Below are 17409 nucleotides of genomic sequence, written 5' to 3' on the forward strand. Positions count from 1 at the left end.
TGTTCTGAGGTCTGATGGTAGCAGGTACTTGCATGACCCCAAGAAATAGCCTGGAATCAAGTGTGTATGTCCCAGAAAGTAAATGTGAGTAAGGCCGTCTGGCAAAGAACTCAAGGCAACTGGCTTTGGGGACAGAGAGATCTAATCTCAGTTCAGCCACTTGCTGGGTGGACAGCATAGGCAAAGTGCCCAGCCTCCCTTTGCCTCAGTTTCCTTGTCTGTAAAATAGAATGATAATTCTATCTCATGGACTTATTTTCATGAGAACAGTGATTTAAGGTAGTAAAGCACTTAGCATTGACACAAAAGGTACTATCTCTTATTTTCCTTCTTCAAAAGAGTGGCATGAGATTTTCAAAGCTATCTGGACCCTGTCATACATGAGAACCCAAGCAACTATGCTATGAAACATCACCACACTCCAGCTTAACTGAATATAAAGCCAAAGGAGAAGTGTGTTCGTTTCACGGATATTGCCAAAAGTCATGAAGACCAAGCACAAGGTGGTCTGGGCATCAAGGCAGGCATTTGTACTTGGGGCTAGAGACCCCTGCACTGTTGAACCAGGATCACTGGTTCAGCTTTCAAGGACAAATTTGAGTTCCCTGAAGGATTCCCAGAAATACCTAGAAGAATTTTTCAAAGGCCACAAAATTTCTGCTCAAGCAGGTAGGGATTTGGGGTTAAGGACTTTCAGGAATTGATATTAATGCTACTGCATTAATCCTCAGACTGGTGAAGTCACAAGTACAGGAAATTAAAAAACAAACACATGTAAGCACCTCAAATTTTATAAGTAACAACACATTTCTCTGATGTATTTCCTTGTCAACTTGACTGCCCAATGACATGTTTTAATACATGCCCAAATCATTAGCATATTCACAGACATGAAACACGGCCACTGGTGAATATTGAAAACTGAGTTGTACTGTTCACCAGGAAAAGTGTCTGGATAACTCAGTTAATAAGAAGCATTGCTTCTCTGACTTCTAGCAAGGCACTGATGAGCTTTTGTCCTTTGTAAAAATGTTTTTAACTTTATCCCTTTACTTTAAAAAAAATTTTTTTTTTCAACGTTTATTTATTTTTGGGACAGAGAGAGACAGAGCATGAACGGGGGAGGAGCAGAGAGAGGGAGACACAGAATCGGAAACAGGCTCCAGGCTCTGAGCCATCAGCCCAGAGCCTGATGCGGGGCTCGAACTCACGGACCGCGAGATCGTGACCTGGCTGAAGTCGGACGCTTAACCGACTGCGCCACCCAGGCGCCCCTATCCCTTTACTTTATATAATTACAAGGTATGAATCTGAAGATGAAAAGAAAGAGTGGTACGAAGAAACTTGAAATTCTCAAGTCTTCAAAATGCAAATAAAAAAATACAGAGGAAATAATTAGTGTTCATTGGTGTACTGTCTGGTTTTCTGGCCTGGACTTTTTATTTAAAGAGCAAGCATTTTTTCCAATGTTTGTCAAGACCATTAAATGTTACCACAATCAAGCTTGCAAACTAGTCATTAATTCTGTAATTGTAGATATAAAAAAATGCTCTAGCCTAACAGAAATTGGTTTCCAAAGTACGTCAGACTGTCCAGTGAGAAGTCTTCGAAGAATATCAAAACCTGCTATTCATATGAAAACTAGTAGTTTAATGAGGAATAGTATAATGAACAATCAGCTTGTGACCTGATGCTCTCAGGATACTTAACTTGTAATCCAAAGGTAAAGTCTACATATTTGAAAGCTAACAAACTCAGCTGAGAAAACAGAATTCTAAACTCATTCAGAAGAGGTAAATGCTAACCAAACATTGTACTTGGTACTTCAAAGTAGGTATTTATTCCTTATGGCCCTAAATCTTTGCCTATATGTGTCCGTGTGTATATATATCTGTGTATTTCCATGTGTGTGGTATATAATGCTATTGTGTATATGCAAAGGTGATATTTTCTGACTCACTAGTAACATGCTATAGCTTGTCTTGCTGGGAATGACAGGAGATTTATATCAATATTCACACTCTGATGTCCATCAAGTATTTTCAAGATGGCTGGTTGAGGGTATATTTTTACCAAGGAAAGATTCATCCTGATTAGAAAGCCAATATTTGGAAATGAGGGTAAAAATAGTGCAATTCAATGTAGGCTTTTGCTCCAAAAAGTAGTAGAAATCTTTTTGTTGAGGCTTGGTCCTAATATTTACTTTCCATACAAAGCATAAACACAGTTTTATAAGCTAAGAGAGATAATTTTCACCTAAATAAAAATCCTAAAAAGTCACACCCTTTTTTTCTAGCCATTTCTCATTTTCTTTGATTAGCAAGAGATCCAAATTTAGGTGAGGCAAATTTGCCCACTTAAGAATAATATTATCTATAAATGATTATTTTGGTTGCATTCTGTTTTTTTTTTTTTTTTAATATTTATAACAGGCTTTGTGACACATAATTGGATATAGTTAGATGGAAATACAGTACCTTGAGCTGGGGAGTCCAAAGTGTACAACAGATGTTTAACAGATTTATGGAGAGTTTTGAAACCTTCGTTAGTTGTGACACGTGGATAAACCTTCTGCACGACCAGCAGTGCGCTAAAAAGTCAAAAAACAATTAAACCAGATTGCATGTCAGGGTTTGCAGACAGAAACCAAAGGTTATTCAAGGAGAAAATGGCTATAGTAAATTATTCTTATAACGTAGAAGACAAGATACTGCTTTTGTTGTTTAATTACTTGTTTATTAATGCAGAAAACACCCCCAAAATGTTCTTGAACCAGACAGAGCATTTTACATTTCCCCGATTCTAAAGACTCAGGACTCAAAGGCCTAAAAGGGAGTGAAGTTCACATTAATTGTTTCTGTTAAGACTTAAAAATAAGTGGTTAGGAATAGCTATGTCCAATGAAATGATGGCATTGTTTCTATTTAAGGGAAAATTTAAATACTGGAAATTATTTTTATTAAAAATCAAGCCTAGGGGCACCTGGGTGGCTCAATTGGTTGAGTGTCCAATTCTTGATTTGGGCTCGGGTCATGGTCCCAGCCCATGGTGCCAGTTGTGTGACTGAGCCCCACATTGGGCTCCATACTGAGCAAGGAGCCTGCTTAGGATTCTCTCTTTCTCTCCTTCTGCCCCTCTGCCCCTTTCCCTTGTGCTCTCTCTCTCTCTCTCTCCCTCTCTCTCTAAAGAAAATAAAATAAAAAAATCAAGCCCAGAGAAAGGACCCCATTTCAGGAATAATAATTATTTAAGCATTTGATAAATATTTATCTGTTGCTGGACAAATGGTAATGTTTTTGAAAAAGAAACGGAGCTTGCCCTAATTAAAGACTGCATTCTATTCTCTAAGTGTCCCATAGGTACTACTCCAGGAGTGGCTCAAAATTAATATCCAGACTAACTGGCACTATTTTCCTAGAGTTTTTATGTTACAAATAAGATGGGTGGTCTGCACTGGGGATGGCCAATCAGCAAATTCACTGATGCTTGAGTTCATTCTACATTTTCAAAAAGCAATTTGTTTCTTAAGAAATGTCTTTTTTATCCCTTTATTGTCATTAGTACATTTAAAAAAAAGCTGTCATTGTACATCTGAATTTTCCAAATACTGTGATTTATATCAATAATCAAGGGCAATGTTTTAACTTACATGAGTAGTAACTAGAACAATAGGCTTCATTAACAATCTGCCATTGTGAAGTTAAATGTACACATGGAACTAATAGTTTTTCCCTATGTATCCTAGTGAACTAAAGGCTCACTCCAGCAACAGATATAGTATGTGCATACACTTTCATGGTTTTCTACAAGTTTTGAAATTTTTAATAGATTAAGATCATTTTAATTTCAGCTCCCTAGCTATGAATAAAAGCTGTATTTAGAAAAGTAAATTGAGTGTCTTCTAGTTTCTAGCATAGTATGAGGTATACAGATAGATATGTGTATATGTGCATATAAGCATATATGTAATTTTATTTAGTCCTCTAATAATTCCATAAAGTCCATTTTATTTGCCTTGTTTTACAATGGGAAAACTAAACTTTAACAGTTACATAATATCCAGTTATTCATAAGTACAGCTGATTTTGTCTAATTTCAAAGTTTATGTTCTTTCTATTCTTCATCTTGTCTCCGGCATAGAAATGTGCCCCAACATGGCTGAAGAGAAGGGCAGGACATTTCTGCACAGAGCCCACAGCATTATTAACCTGTTATTGTGTCTGGCCATAGAGGCATGGCTGTGTTTTTTTCATCTCTGCTCTATACACATAGCAATGGATACCTCAGGCATTTTATATTTGCCCTAAAAATCTCCCGGTTCTGACTTTGTGTTGAACCTTTCTGACCATGGAGACTAGTTAGATGGTCTCAGGTTATAGATTGCCACTAGCTTTCTCCCAAATTGGCCCTCTGCCTAGCTCACCTGATCGGTTGTTTCACAGTAACACCTTCAAAGACTGAACAATTGGCAATCTCGTTAAAGCTGTCAACATTATTGTTGTGAGTATCATTAGTAAAATGTCAGTAGACTTAATTCATCTTTTTCTAACAAGACATTTAACTTAAAAATAATGACACTTGGCCCTCATCCTCTCTGAAATCCTTTGAACACTTCATTGATCAAAATATTTTTATTTTACTTCATAGATTTTTTTCCCTGCTCTTTACCATAGAAAAATGGAAGTTATCAAAAGATAACTTATCTTAAAGATAATTTTAAGAGTTCTCATGATTTGGATTTCAGCACAGCTTCCTCATAAATGGTGAAAATCATATATATTTTTTCCATTTATACTTCTTGACTTTTTTGAGATTTCTCAGTTTTGCTAATTTATGTCACAACGTTAATATTGTATAATGTGGTTTTGGTGATGGTTTAAAAACAATTTACAACTCAAAAAAGAAAAAGTTGTTGAAGGAAATGACTTCACAGTTTTTGTGAAGTTCATTTATCCCTATTACTTTATCAACAAGAGTAAGATAAACTAGAGACCCTAATTTGGTATATAGCCATTTATGGTGAGGAAATTATGACTCTTAATGACATTGTCAGTTTAATAACAATAAATAATAAAGAAGATTTAACTTTAAAAAATTGTTTATAAAGGGCTCTCCAACAGAAATATAATGCAAGTCGCATATTTAAACTTTATAGTAGTCATGTTAAAAAAGTTAAAAGAAATAGATGAAATTAATTTTAACAAACTATTTTATTAAATCAATACATCCAAAATATTATCACTTCAATAGCCAGCCAATATAAACATTATTAATGAAATATTTTAAGTCTTTTATTGTTCTAAGTTTTCAAAATTCACCACGAATTTTATACTTACGGATCATCTCAATTCAGATACTAAATTTTCATTGAAAATATTTATTCTGTATTTAGATTTCATTTCAACTACAGATGAAATGTAGGTTCACATATCAATATTATTCCAAACATACTAAAAGGTTTATCATTAACTGAATCAAATATCAGTGTTTAAAAGTTAAATAAAGTTAAAAATTCAGAGTTTTAGTCAAAATCCACATGTGGTTATCATACTAGAAAGCCATATTAGATAGCCAAGGGCTATCATATTAGAAAAAAAACTAGTGTATAAATCAATAATAAAAAAACAAATTAAATAAATATTCTTTAAAAAAGAATTGCTTAAAGTCAAATGTCATCTACTTTAAAATAAAGCTATTTCTTTTAGCTATTTCTCTTCTCTTTTTCATTATTATGTAGACTGGTTTACAACATTTGTAATCATTACTGGACAACATGTTCTATTGCATAATGCTATAATATGCAATAATTATATTTTAAATTTTAAGAGAATTAAAACAGCTACAGTGCAATGCTTATCCTATATAATTTACTTCACTAAAATAATGCCTAAAGTATTTTATTTATTTATTTATTTATTTATTTATTTATTTATTTATAATCCTAAAGTATTTTTTTGGATCTCCTACTTTCTACTAAATATTATTTGTGGGATCTTTGTTTTTTATTTGTTGTTTCTTAACCAAATTTTGTTGAGGTATAATTCACACACAATAAGATGCACCTATTTTAGGTTATAATTCAGTGAGTTTTAACAAATATATATACTCATGTAACCACCATGCTAATATGATACAAAGCATTTCAATAATCCCCAAAAAGTTGTCTCATTCTCCCAATAGTTGTCCTGGGATCCACTGATCTAATTTCTAACACTATAAATTAATTTTGTCAATTTGAGAACTTCATATAAATGGAATAATATAATATCTACACATCCAGTAAGTGTTCTTTTTTTGAGGGGGAGGGATCTGGATTCTTTTGCCAGCATAATAGTCATAAAATGTATCCATATTATTGTGTGATTCAGTAATCATTTGTTTTTCTTGTTGAGTAGAATTCCAATATGTAAATAAACTATAATTCTTTTGCTGTTTTATTTTTGGATATTTGTTTTTTCTCTCAATTTTTAATTATCATGAATAAATCTGCTATCAACATAGCATACAAGTCTTCATGTGGACATGTTTTCATTTTCTTGGGTAAATATCCAAGAGTAAAATGCTACATCATATGGGCCTACTATTAACTTCATTAGAAGTTATCACACTGTTTTCCATAGAGTTCTATTTGTTCTACATTCTTGCCAACAATTGAGGTTGTCCATCTTTAAAAATTTTACCCATTCTAGTGAGTGTGTAGTGATGTCTTACTATGGTCTGATAACTATTTTGACTCTTTTTATTGCTACATTATATAATTCAAATGATTCTTTCTCCTTTAACTGATTTACCCATTTCCTTGTTAAGATAGAATATAAATAAGAGCAAGAGGATTAAGTGCCAAAATCCTGGGTAAATAAAAATTACCCTAAGTGCTAAAATGAAGACCAATTTAGAGAACGAAACTTCTTAATACCTTGCCCTGCTGTAATTTAGTTATGACATGCTATGGTGGAAAAAGCATAGGACTTGGATTCAGATTCCTTGACTTCAGGTCCTGCCTTTGCCACTTACTAGTTCTAGATACTTGGGGAAGTCATTTGAAAGGGTTTGTTTCCTCTTCTACAAAATGGGGCTATCTGTTGTCTCAATCTCAAAGCATTGTTGTGGGATCAAATGAGATTAATGTACCAACATAAGGGCTTATTATAAGGTCTTTGAACAAACATAATATCTTGGAAGCTTTCCAAAGAAGATGAGAACACTCTCTTCTGGTGCTTCAGACATTTTAGATGGAATATATCATGCTCTTAATAACATATTAGAGAGGGAGCCTGCATTCTGGGGTTAGAAAACCAAGGTTTAAACCCTCATTGCTGTATAATCATCAAATATTTAATTTTATGACCCTCTGTTACCTCATTTACAAAATAAATATTAGTTTAGCTGTAGGATGTAATGTGGATATATAAAGGGCTCAGTAAAGTGCCTGGTATGTAATAGACACACAATAATTGATGGTTGTTGATGTTGTGGTTTTTTTTAATGCACATTTCCAAATCAGCTAGACAGGAGTCAAAATCAAAACTTAAATATAAGACCATTAAATCCTAACTGCTGGCATATTCTGAATTCTTTTATAAGGATAATAACTTTTAAAGGGATTTCTCCTGGGGGCAGCTGGGTGGCTCAGTCGGTTAAGCATCCGACTTCGGCTTGGGTTATGATCTCACGGTTCGGAAGTTTGAGCCCTATGTCCGGCTCTGTGCTGACAGCTCAGAGCCTGGAGCCTGCTTCGGATTCTATGTCTGCCTCTCTCTCTCTTTCTGTCCCTCCCCTGATTGCTCTGTCTCTCTCTCAAAAATAAACATTAGAAAAAAATTTAAAGGGATTTCTCCTGCAAAAATAATTCCAAATCTTTGTGTCATATATGTCAAATAAAGCCAAACTAATACACAGGTTTAGAAAGGTCATGTATAGACTGGCCGCACATGAGGGAAGCCAACCCCATTGAGGTAGCTCAATTCAAAACTCCACCAACAGGTTGTTTTATATTGGATGGTATCAACAAAAACCCAATGGAATAGTTTATTCTTGGGCAGTTTAAATGCTAAATGCACAGAATTCTGGTTGTCCCTGAATGAGTTGGAGCCAATGTTCTAATCTATGACTGGTCCTGTTACACACCTCTTTTTCAGAAGGTCTGCAATACCAACTGACAATACATTTGTTAAGTTACTGTTCCTCCTCACTTCTTCATGTACTTGGATAACCCTGAAGTCCCACTGGTTATTTTTTTCTTTGCTTAACTAATACCCTCATCTTCATTGATAAAATTTGCAAAAAGGTGTTGAAGGATTATCTGCTCCATGTTTAAACTACTTACCTACCAGTGATCCTTACAGGTACCATTACAAAAAATAAATAAATAAATAAAGGCTTCTTTGTGAATAGTAATGTCCCACTTGCTTCTCATATTTTCTTACCTGTTTGCATTTCGAAGAACATCAAGCAGATTGCTCAGTGTCGTCTCATTCTGGAATACACTTGGAAAACTAGAAAGGAGCTGCCACACAGCAGTCTGCTCTTGCACTTGTGAGAAGAAGGACAGCACTTTGACCATTTCCTGAAATACTGTCTTCTGGTTGTTGGGATCGCTTGATATCTTATAAAATAACAAACAGTGCAAAGTGAGAGTTTGGCATTTGTAATCACGTGGCTTATTGTTTTGGGAAACACTGAAAATTTAGATTTTCACATAATTCTTTCTGATTTTCATACAATATGAAATCATCCTTTACTCTGAAAAAATTATAACCATTTCTAATATACTTAAACATAACTGGATTTTTTTCCTATGCCTCCAGAAATTAGCATATTTCAAGCTTGGTTAACAGAGCTATGTTTCTATTTATATAAAATATTTTAAATTGCACTTTTTAATTCCTTAAAATGAAATTAGGTTCTAGGTAATATTTTTGTTTTTCCCAAGGGTATCTGGTTTAGAAGTTACAGATATATCTTCTCTATATCCATTAGTAGACTTTCTATTATTTGGGTACAGAACCCTTAAAACTATATATATTTACTATTATAATTACACATACATACATACTTAATGGGATAAAATATTTCCAATGTTCTGTTGCCATATCAGGAACTTTAGTATAATAAATGATTTATATAGTAAATGAATATATATAATAATCACATCTTACAAGCAAACAAATAACAAAAACCATGACCTTTGGTCTTGCTCTGGATCATAGGACCCAGGTAGTACTTTCAAAGTAAAGTATTTTTTCATTATATTCCCACCCAAAGTAATTTTCTTAATAAACTCAATCATACTGGTAAAGTCAGGCTTTTGTTCAGTTGTAATTGAAGTTCTTTCATGCTGAGAATGTGATTTTGAACAATATATTCTTAAGCACACATTTTACTCTACATGACTGCTGAATTTGTTTAGAAAGCATTTTAAGTGCTCTCAGTTGGATTGGGGTTATTATAACACTGTCTCTAATCCAGTTCATTTGGAAAACTCAGATTACTAAAGATAGTTCAAGCATTCTAAACTTAACAAAAATTACAATAAAATTCAGAGAACCAAGAGGAAAATATCAGAAGTGGACATGTATCATTTATTCTTGCTTATGAAATTTCAAGAAAATTCTGAATATTTTTGAGATCTTTCACCATATGTGGGGTTTTGTTAAATTTGCACATCGTAGTGTAAAAATAGCATATAAAAGTGGTCATTACCACTTTACAGTATAAAGTCCTTACCCCTAATGTACAATGTTTTGGGGGAGAGGAATATATTGTTTCATCAAAAATCAGTTTTTCAAAGTAGGCTTCATGGTAATGAGAAAAATTAAAAAGATCACCCATTACTCTAACTTCTGAGAGTTATATGGCTCCAGTAGTTTAATTATTAAACTTATATATGACATCCTGAGTAATCTTACTTAAATATCAATATCTCAAGAGAAAACAATCTTCATTCACCATAGAGGAAAGCCACCTACAAAGATGTGTCTACGTTAACCAAAATGCAATATTCTTGGTTCAACATTGAAATCATTTCAATCCTGAACATTTCAATGGAAAGCAGATATTACTTAGAATGAGATACTGTGTGTGAGTCTCTGTGTGAGTAATTCATGCTAAGGGTGAGCACATATTCAAGTCAATATTTCCCAGTCCATGTGGGCTATGGACTTGCTCTTTGACTCAAATTGAATTACTTGTGGATACAAGAATGGAAACAATACATGTCCTTTCATTGTTTAAGAGGTCTTGATCAAATTAAAATGTTTACACTCACCTGAGAGAATTGGTTTGTTAGTTCATGAAGAGAAGACTCTAAAAAGGTCATATTGGATAGGCAAAATCTGTTAAAAACGTTTTTCCCTAGGGTGGTCCAAGTGAAGGTATAATGGGCAATATAGTCTGGATAGCTATCACACAGTTCTCTCCGAATGTCTTCTGAAGTTGAATTTTGCTTTAACAGCTAAAAATGTGTGAGAGAAGAGTGGGATAATGATGTCAGTACATACAGATATGAAATATTCTTGTCTTCAAGGAAATGGACTTGTTTTCATAATAGCCATTTTAAGGTCCTGCATTATAGCTACTATTCAAATAACACTAAAATACACTCGGTTTATTTATTACAAGTTACAAGAGAATGTGTGAATGTGGCCATTCTTGTCACTGTTGTGATTTACATGATTCAGATATGACTTGTTTAACTGAACTCATTTCCTGTCTCTGACCAGAGAAGCTAAATGCACCGGGTCTTTTCTCGCAAAAATCGCCAGATGTAAAAATCTGAGTTTCTCCTGGGCTTTTAGCAGCAAACTCAGGTGTCCTAACTCTTTGTGACACTTCCTGGGAAAGTAGCTGTGATCTCTGGAAGACTTCCAAAGAGGAGGAGCTTCAGAGTCCAAGTCAAACAGTGTTTTTAGTGAAGTGGACAAACATGGATTACATTTCACATGGAAAGAAATACTTCATTTAAGAAGTATGCATATGAAGAAAAAGGAAAACATATGCATGAAAACACATAAAGGTATATAATTAACAGATGCAATAAGTGGAAAGCATTTTTATAATGGAATCATTCTAAGTCTTCATATATTTCACAGTACAGACCAGACAGGGCACTAATTGTAGGTAGAATAGTGATCACATTGACCATTTTAGGTTTTTAGGTCTTTATAGAGCCAATTATATTAGTTATAATATCTAATGGGTCCTTCCTAACAATTAATTCTTAGAACCCTGTTAGGTGAGGGGCAATTAACTTTATTGTCCCCTTAAGATTATGTCACAGAAGCTACACTCTTCCTTCTAGTGACGCAACTTCTAAGTGAATGGAACAAGACAGGATCCACTTATTCCAGGATATACTATAAGTGCCAAGTCCTCGAGCCATTCATCCATATCTCTTTCTTAACATTACACATAAACTCACTCCAAAATGATTTCTCTACTCATTTTTGCAAGGGTTGCAGAAAGCAGGAAAGAGAAAGAAAGAGGAATCAGAGAGATCGCTGACACAGGCATCAACATATCATCCTGATTTTGACATCCCTTCCTTGCTCCAACTACTCTAAAAATATGTATCTATACATAGAAAATCAATTTTTGACTTATCTTCACTGGATATATGACTCTGTGCTGCCTCACAAAATTCTTAAATTTCATTCCATGTGAGAAAAATAATTTTGGAGTTTCAACACAATAAGGCGGTATTTTTGAGGATAGCATTTTTATTCTATATATTAAAGAATTTAGCTGATCCAATGCAAGACTATTTGCTTCTAGGAACCAATATGGAAGAAATAGAAATGGAATAAAATAACTTTCCCCTATTTAGGGAGGGTTTACATTAGAATTAACTGAGCATATTGGGGGCTTCTTATGCCAAATAGGGTGCTTTAGGTATCTCAAATATTATTACTGTTGAAACTAGACTTTCAAAATCTAGACTGAACCAAATGGGAAAGTCTTGTATTTCAGCCAACACTGGCAGAATTGTCCTGATGGGTAATAGCGCCTTTCTTGGAATCCCTTTTTGTGTTGTAAACCTTTGGTTTATTTACATAAACCAGTTTATTGAGATGCCTCATTTATACAGAATGTTTTTAAGGGTAACTAACAGAGACATATTAAGCAGCAGAGGTTATGATCACTGGAATATGAATAAAAGTCAAAGTTATGTCCTATATCCTATGTTCCATCCAGATGGAAGAAACATCTACTACGTAAAATATGAATATATTATTTAAAATGCATATGTGTACATGTGCGTATGACAGAGACAGAGACAGTGAGAGAGAGACAGAGAGAGAGAAGTCTATTAGAAAATGTTGAAAATGATCTCTTTTTGATTTCTGAAGAGCACATAAAGCAGGACTCAAATGCCTACAGGGGCTAGCCAAATAAATGTATGAATCTGGCTGGATAAAAGACAGTAAGGAAAAGTGGGGAGTGTGGTCAACAGAAGAGTACCTGTTCTGTGTAAAAGTGTTCAAATTCAATTTCCTAATATCCCTACACAAACCTGTAGACACACGCGCACACACACACACACACACTTAACTCATAGGCTGCCAGTTTACGCCTCTGATAGAAATTATGCTTATTTTTTTTGTATCTGAAATCTTAAAATAAATGCTGAACAAAGGGATAGATATGTCAGCTCTCCAAACTATACTAAGCAAAAGGACTTTGCTACTTCAGGGAGATATTTTCCATAGCTCCAAATTTTCCAAAGGCATGATCAGTATGGATGAGGCAGCAAGTTTAATGAGTGTTAGAGCTTCATATGCTTTCATATTCGTTTTTTTCTTCCCTGTTTCAGAAAATTAGATCATATGCAATGCCACCCTATCTCTAACTAAAGGAAAATCTTAAGTTTGATTAACGGACTTAACAGGGAAGTAAATAAATGTCCAAGACCTTAAAGAATTCAGAATGTCTGAGAATTAATCTTTTTTTTTTTAATGTTTATTTATTTTTGAGAGACAAAGAGAGAGAGACAGAATGCAAGTGGGAGAGGGGCAGAGAGAGAAGGAGACACAGAATATGAAGCAGGCTCCAGGATCTGAGCTGTCAGCACAGAGCCCAATGCAGGGCTCAAACCCACAGATCGTGAGATCATGACCTGAGCCGAATTCGTATGCTTAACCAACTGAGCCACTCAGGCGCCCCGAGAATTAAGCTTTTTATGGAAGAGCTCCTAAGACAAGAATTTCCCTGAGATATTACTCCAAATGGGAGGGTGTCCCAAATCTGTTCCTGTTTGAGAATTCCTTTTATTAAGGTATTTGTTCAACTGCTATTTATTATCAGTTCATTACAAAACTGAGTGAAATTACCTTTTCCAAACCAAGGATTCGGGCAAGGATTTGACTACCATTGAAAGTATCTGTTCCCATGCTTTCCAAATTAGAACTGGTACTGGGAAATACTGTGACTGCAATAGAAAAAATAACAGATTAGCATTCGAAATAGACACACAAAAATGGACAGATTCACACAAGAATCCGTAAATATCACTTGTGCCCTTATATACCCCAAAGCAAGAATGTGCTCAATATGCATCTTCCATGAAAATTTTGAACTGGTAAAACAGCCAATTTCATCATTATTTTTTTTCACATAAAATTGTGATGGTTTTGGTCTGCTCTTGGGTTTTTTCCAATCAGCTTAGATGTCATTTGCTTTCATTCCAGTTTATGTCATTAAACTTCATCACCAATATTATCGCCTAATAAAGTACATCATTTCTGTGCAGGCCTGGAGGATTTGAGGTGTCTCCACAAGCTCCACAGATCCATCATATCTAACATCTGTTCAAAGGATCTGCCAATGCACATCTGGTGATAATGGTTTTCTTTTTAATTATTCAATTGGGAGGCTAAAATCTGCTTAGGATCATAAATTCCTTCCTCCCCAAAGTGTTTTCTGAAAGATATTTCAGATCAAATAAATGGGATGAAGCAATTAGTCCAGACTACAGTATACTCTAATTAAGCAATTCTCAAAGTAGCCTCATCTAGTACTATTTATGATGTGGTGGGGTGTTCTGGGTTAGGAGCATTAGCTAGAAGATTATGTTCATCCCCATAGCATGGATGTTCAGTAAGCCAGTATGTTACCTTTTATACGTTTTAGACAGAGACAGTTAGTTATCCTCACAGCAAAGAATCTTAGTATTCAAAAATCCAGTGATCTATCATCAGTAGGGCCTACATTTTATTATAATGCCTGTGGGGCTGAAGAATTTACCAACTGATTCCTCTGGACCAGGCGATACATTTGTGAGATGAGCGGAGAGGGTAAGAGACATAATCTGTGGCTACCGAGCAAAGCAAAGCCTACTAGACCACAACGCTATAATCTTATTTCTACTGTGCTTTAAGCTACTCAGCCAAATACCCTCAGATCATTCACGATAGAACATTAACTCCTCAGAACCACTCACCATCGTATTCCTCCTACATTAACACAACAGGACCTTTTTCATTTGGTTCATCAACTTGTATTGGAATGTTATTTAATGCCATAGTTTTTTTGTTTTGTTTTGGTTTGGTTTGGTTTGGTTTGTTTTGGGGGGGTAGTTGACACACAAGGTTATATTAGTTTTAGGTCTACAACATAGTGATTCAACAAATCCGTATGGTATACTATGCTCACAAGTGTAGTTATTGTCTGTTACCATACAACACTATTACAACATCATTGACTTTATTCCCTATTTCCTGTCCTGTGTCCTTTATTCCTGTGACTTGTTTATTCCATAACTGAAAGCCTGTATCTCTCACTCCCTTTCACTCATTTTGTCTGTCCTCCCTCCCCCTTCCCTCTGGCAATCTGTCTGGTGACCTATCTTTATCGGTTTAGTTCTTTTTGTCTGTTTATTCATTAGTTTTGTTTTGTTTTTTAGGTTCCACTTATGAGTGAAATCTTATGGTATTTATCTCTCTCAGTCTGGCTTATTTCACTTAGCATAATACCCTCTATGTCCAGCCACGTTATTGCAAATGGAAAGATCTTACTTATCCTTTTTTATGGTAGCATAATATTCCAGTGTGTATATATATCTGTGTGTGTGCGTGCATGTGTGTGTGTGCGTACACCATATCTTTATTCATGTATCTACTGAACACTTTGGTTGTTCCCATGTCTTGGCTATTGTAAATAGTGCTGCAATAAACACAGGGGTGCATATATCTTTTCAAATTAGCATATCATTTTATTTGAGTAAATACCCAGTAGCGGAATTATAGGATAATGTGGTATTTCTGTTTTTAATTTTTTAAGGAACCTCCGTACTGTTTTCCACAGTGGCTGTACCAATTTACACAATGTTATAGAATCTTAAATATTCCATGGCATTTTTAAAGGTACTTTTTTTTTTTTTTTTTCAGAGCACCAATCATGTTCCAAACATACAGGAATCTTTGTTTTGTTCACTAATACATCCCCAGGACATAGGACCGAGCTTACATGATAGTGGGCATCCTATAAATATTTGTCAAACGAATATAAAATAGTCCTGCTTTTTTGAGAGTTTTTCAGCGATTTATGGCTTCTAGTGAGTTTCGTAAGGCAATCTGCATCAGAATTACTTGGTGTAAGGCTCAGGTAGTTCAGCCAGGTTTTCTGCACACTAAACTGGGAGGGCCCCTGGCGCAGCTGTAAAGGAAGCACACAGTCCTGCTGAAAGACTGATACTGAGCACTGCTGGGGAGGAACAAGGGTGGAGTGGAAAGAGTCCTGGCTTGACTGCTGCTCTAGTAGCAGGTCTGCTGGATGGGCATAGACAGGGCATAGAACTTGGTCGGGTCTCATATTCCTCATCTGTGAAATGCACAGCTTGGGCAAATTTCCAAGACTTCATCCAATAATTTTTTCTTTGTTTTAAATTGAAATGAAATTAACATAGAGTATTATATTAGTTTCAGGTGTACAATAGAGTGATTCAATACTTACATACATTACTCAGTGCTCATCAGGTAAGTGATCTTTATCTATTTCACCCCTTCCCCCACTCACTACCCTCTGGCAACCACCAGTTTGTTCTCTGTATTTAAGAAAGGTTTCTGGTTTGTCTCCTTTTTCCTTATTTGCTCACTTGTTTTGTTTCTTAAATTCCATACAGGAGTGAAATTATTTGGCATGTGTCTTTCTCTGACTGACTTATTTCACTTAGCATTATACCTTCTAGGTCCACCCATGTTGTTGCAAATGGTAATTTTTTATTACTGGGCTTTCTAACCATCCCAGCATCATCTAATTGCAGACAACTACAGTCCCTAGCCGATTCTGGGAAAGTGAGCAATTCTCAACATCATATTTAGCACCATCTAGGGCTTTTGCTCCTAGAAAGTATTTTAGTAAGAACTTAATTTCCAATTATCTCAAGAACTTTGCATAATTGCACTGCCACACTCAGGCAACCTTAAGGAACATTTAGGAATATTCTCTGAGGAATATTCTAGGCATTCCATCTCTGTTTGAAAAGTTAAAAGTATAACCCTTTCAAAGATTAGACCTTGCTGGCTGTTCCAAAAGGCCTGCTCTAAACTCGAGAGAAGAGAATAGCTTACCCGGTGATGTGTGCCTTCTTTCTGGAACTTTGGTGCTCTGGAGTGATAAATTGCTGTCCTTCTCCAGGTTGGATGACTTTCTCAGAATTTCACTAGAGAAGAAAAAGCAAGAACTCTATAACTTCACCCACATTAATTTCAGTTAGTTACAGCAATGTATTATGTGGCAGATACCAGGGCTCTCCAAGGACTTTCAAATTTTTAATTTAATTTCTAGGATTGTAATGGAAGAACTCACCTAACCACACACCAATGAATATAGTCGCTCTCCAAAAAGGTAAATTTTTATTCAGACAAAATGGCCTGGATGATGTTTAGTTATTTTTACTTTTATCTTGTAAAAAGGAAATTATTTTTAAAAGACATTAGGGTTAAATATTGGAAATAATTATGATACATATATATATCATATAGATGGTATATATATATGTATCATCTATATGATATATATCATATAGATGATATATATATGATATTATATCATATAATATCATATATATTATATATATATACATATATATATATATATATATATATATATATATATACACACACATTTCATTTAAAAAGATGAGGGATTCCAAAGAGATGAGAGCTCAAGGATGCTTGTGCTTCAGGGACTGAAACAAAGGTATGCTTATTTGTTAACCTTGAAAGAAGAGAAAAAAGAAAAGATAAGAAAAGAAAAGAAAGAAAATATGTCTTTACAAGACAGATTCAAGGAAGAAAGAAAAGAACACACCTTTATTGAGTGTCTAGTCTGTGCCAAGCTCTGTGGCTGTTGCCATCACAGGTGGCACCAGGTGTTAAAGGAATGTATGATGATGTAAGTAGACTTTTTATT

The 17409-nt window shown here is 34.8% G+C and overlaps 1 protein-coding gene across 1 annotated transcript in view; it reads right to left on the bottom strand.

Moving 5' to 3' along the window:
• The window catches only part of ABCA12 (ATP binding cassette subfamily A member 12), a 188754-nt gene that overhangs the window by 96848 nt on the left and 74497 nt on the right, over positions 1-17409 (bottom strand). The window contains exons 4-8 of the mRNA XM_086719559.1: positions 16566-16657; positions 13329-13426; positions 10268-10453; positions 8427-8605; positions 2478-2590 (exon numbers count right to left, since the gene is read on the bottom strand). Coding sequence (XP_086575685.1) covers positions 2478-2590; positions 8427-8605; positions 10268-10453; positions 13329-13426; positions 16566-16657 — 668 coding nt within the window. The remainder of the gene's footprint in view (positions 1-2477; positions 2591-8426; positions 8606-10267; positions 10454-13328; positions 13427-16565; positions 16658-17409) is intronic.

The sequence above is a fragment of the Puma concolor genome, chromosome C1 (assembly GCF_028749965.1).
Source record: "Puma concolor isolate L17-30 chromosome C1, mPumCon1.1.hap2, whole genome shotgun sequence".
NCBI classification, from domain to species: Eukaryota; Metazoa; Chordata; class Mammalia; order Carnivora; family Felidae; genus Puma; species Puma concolor.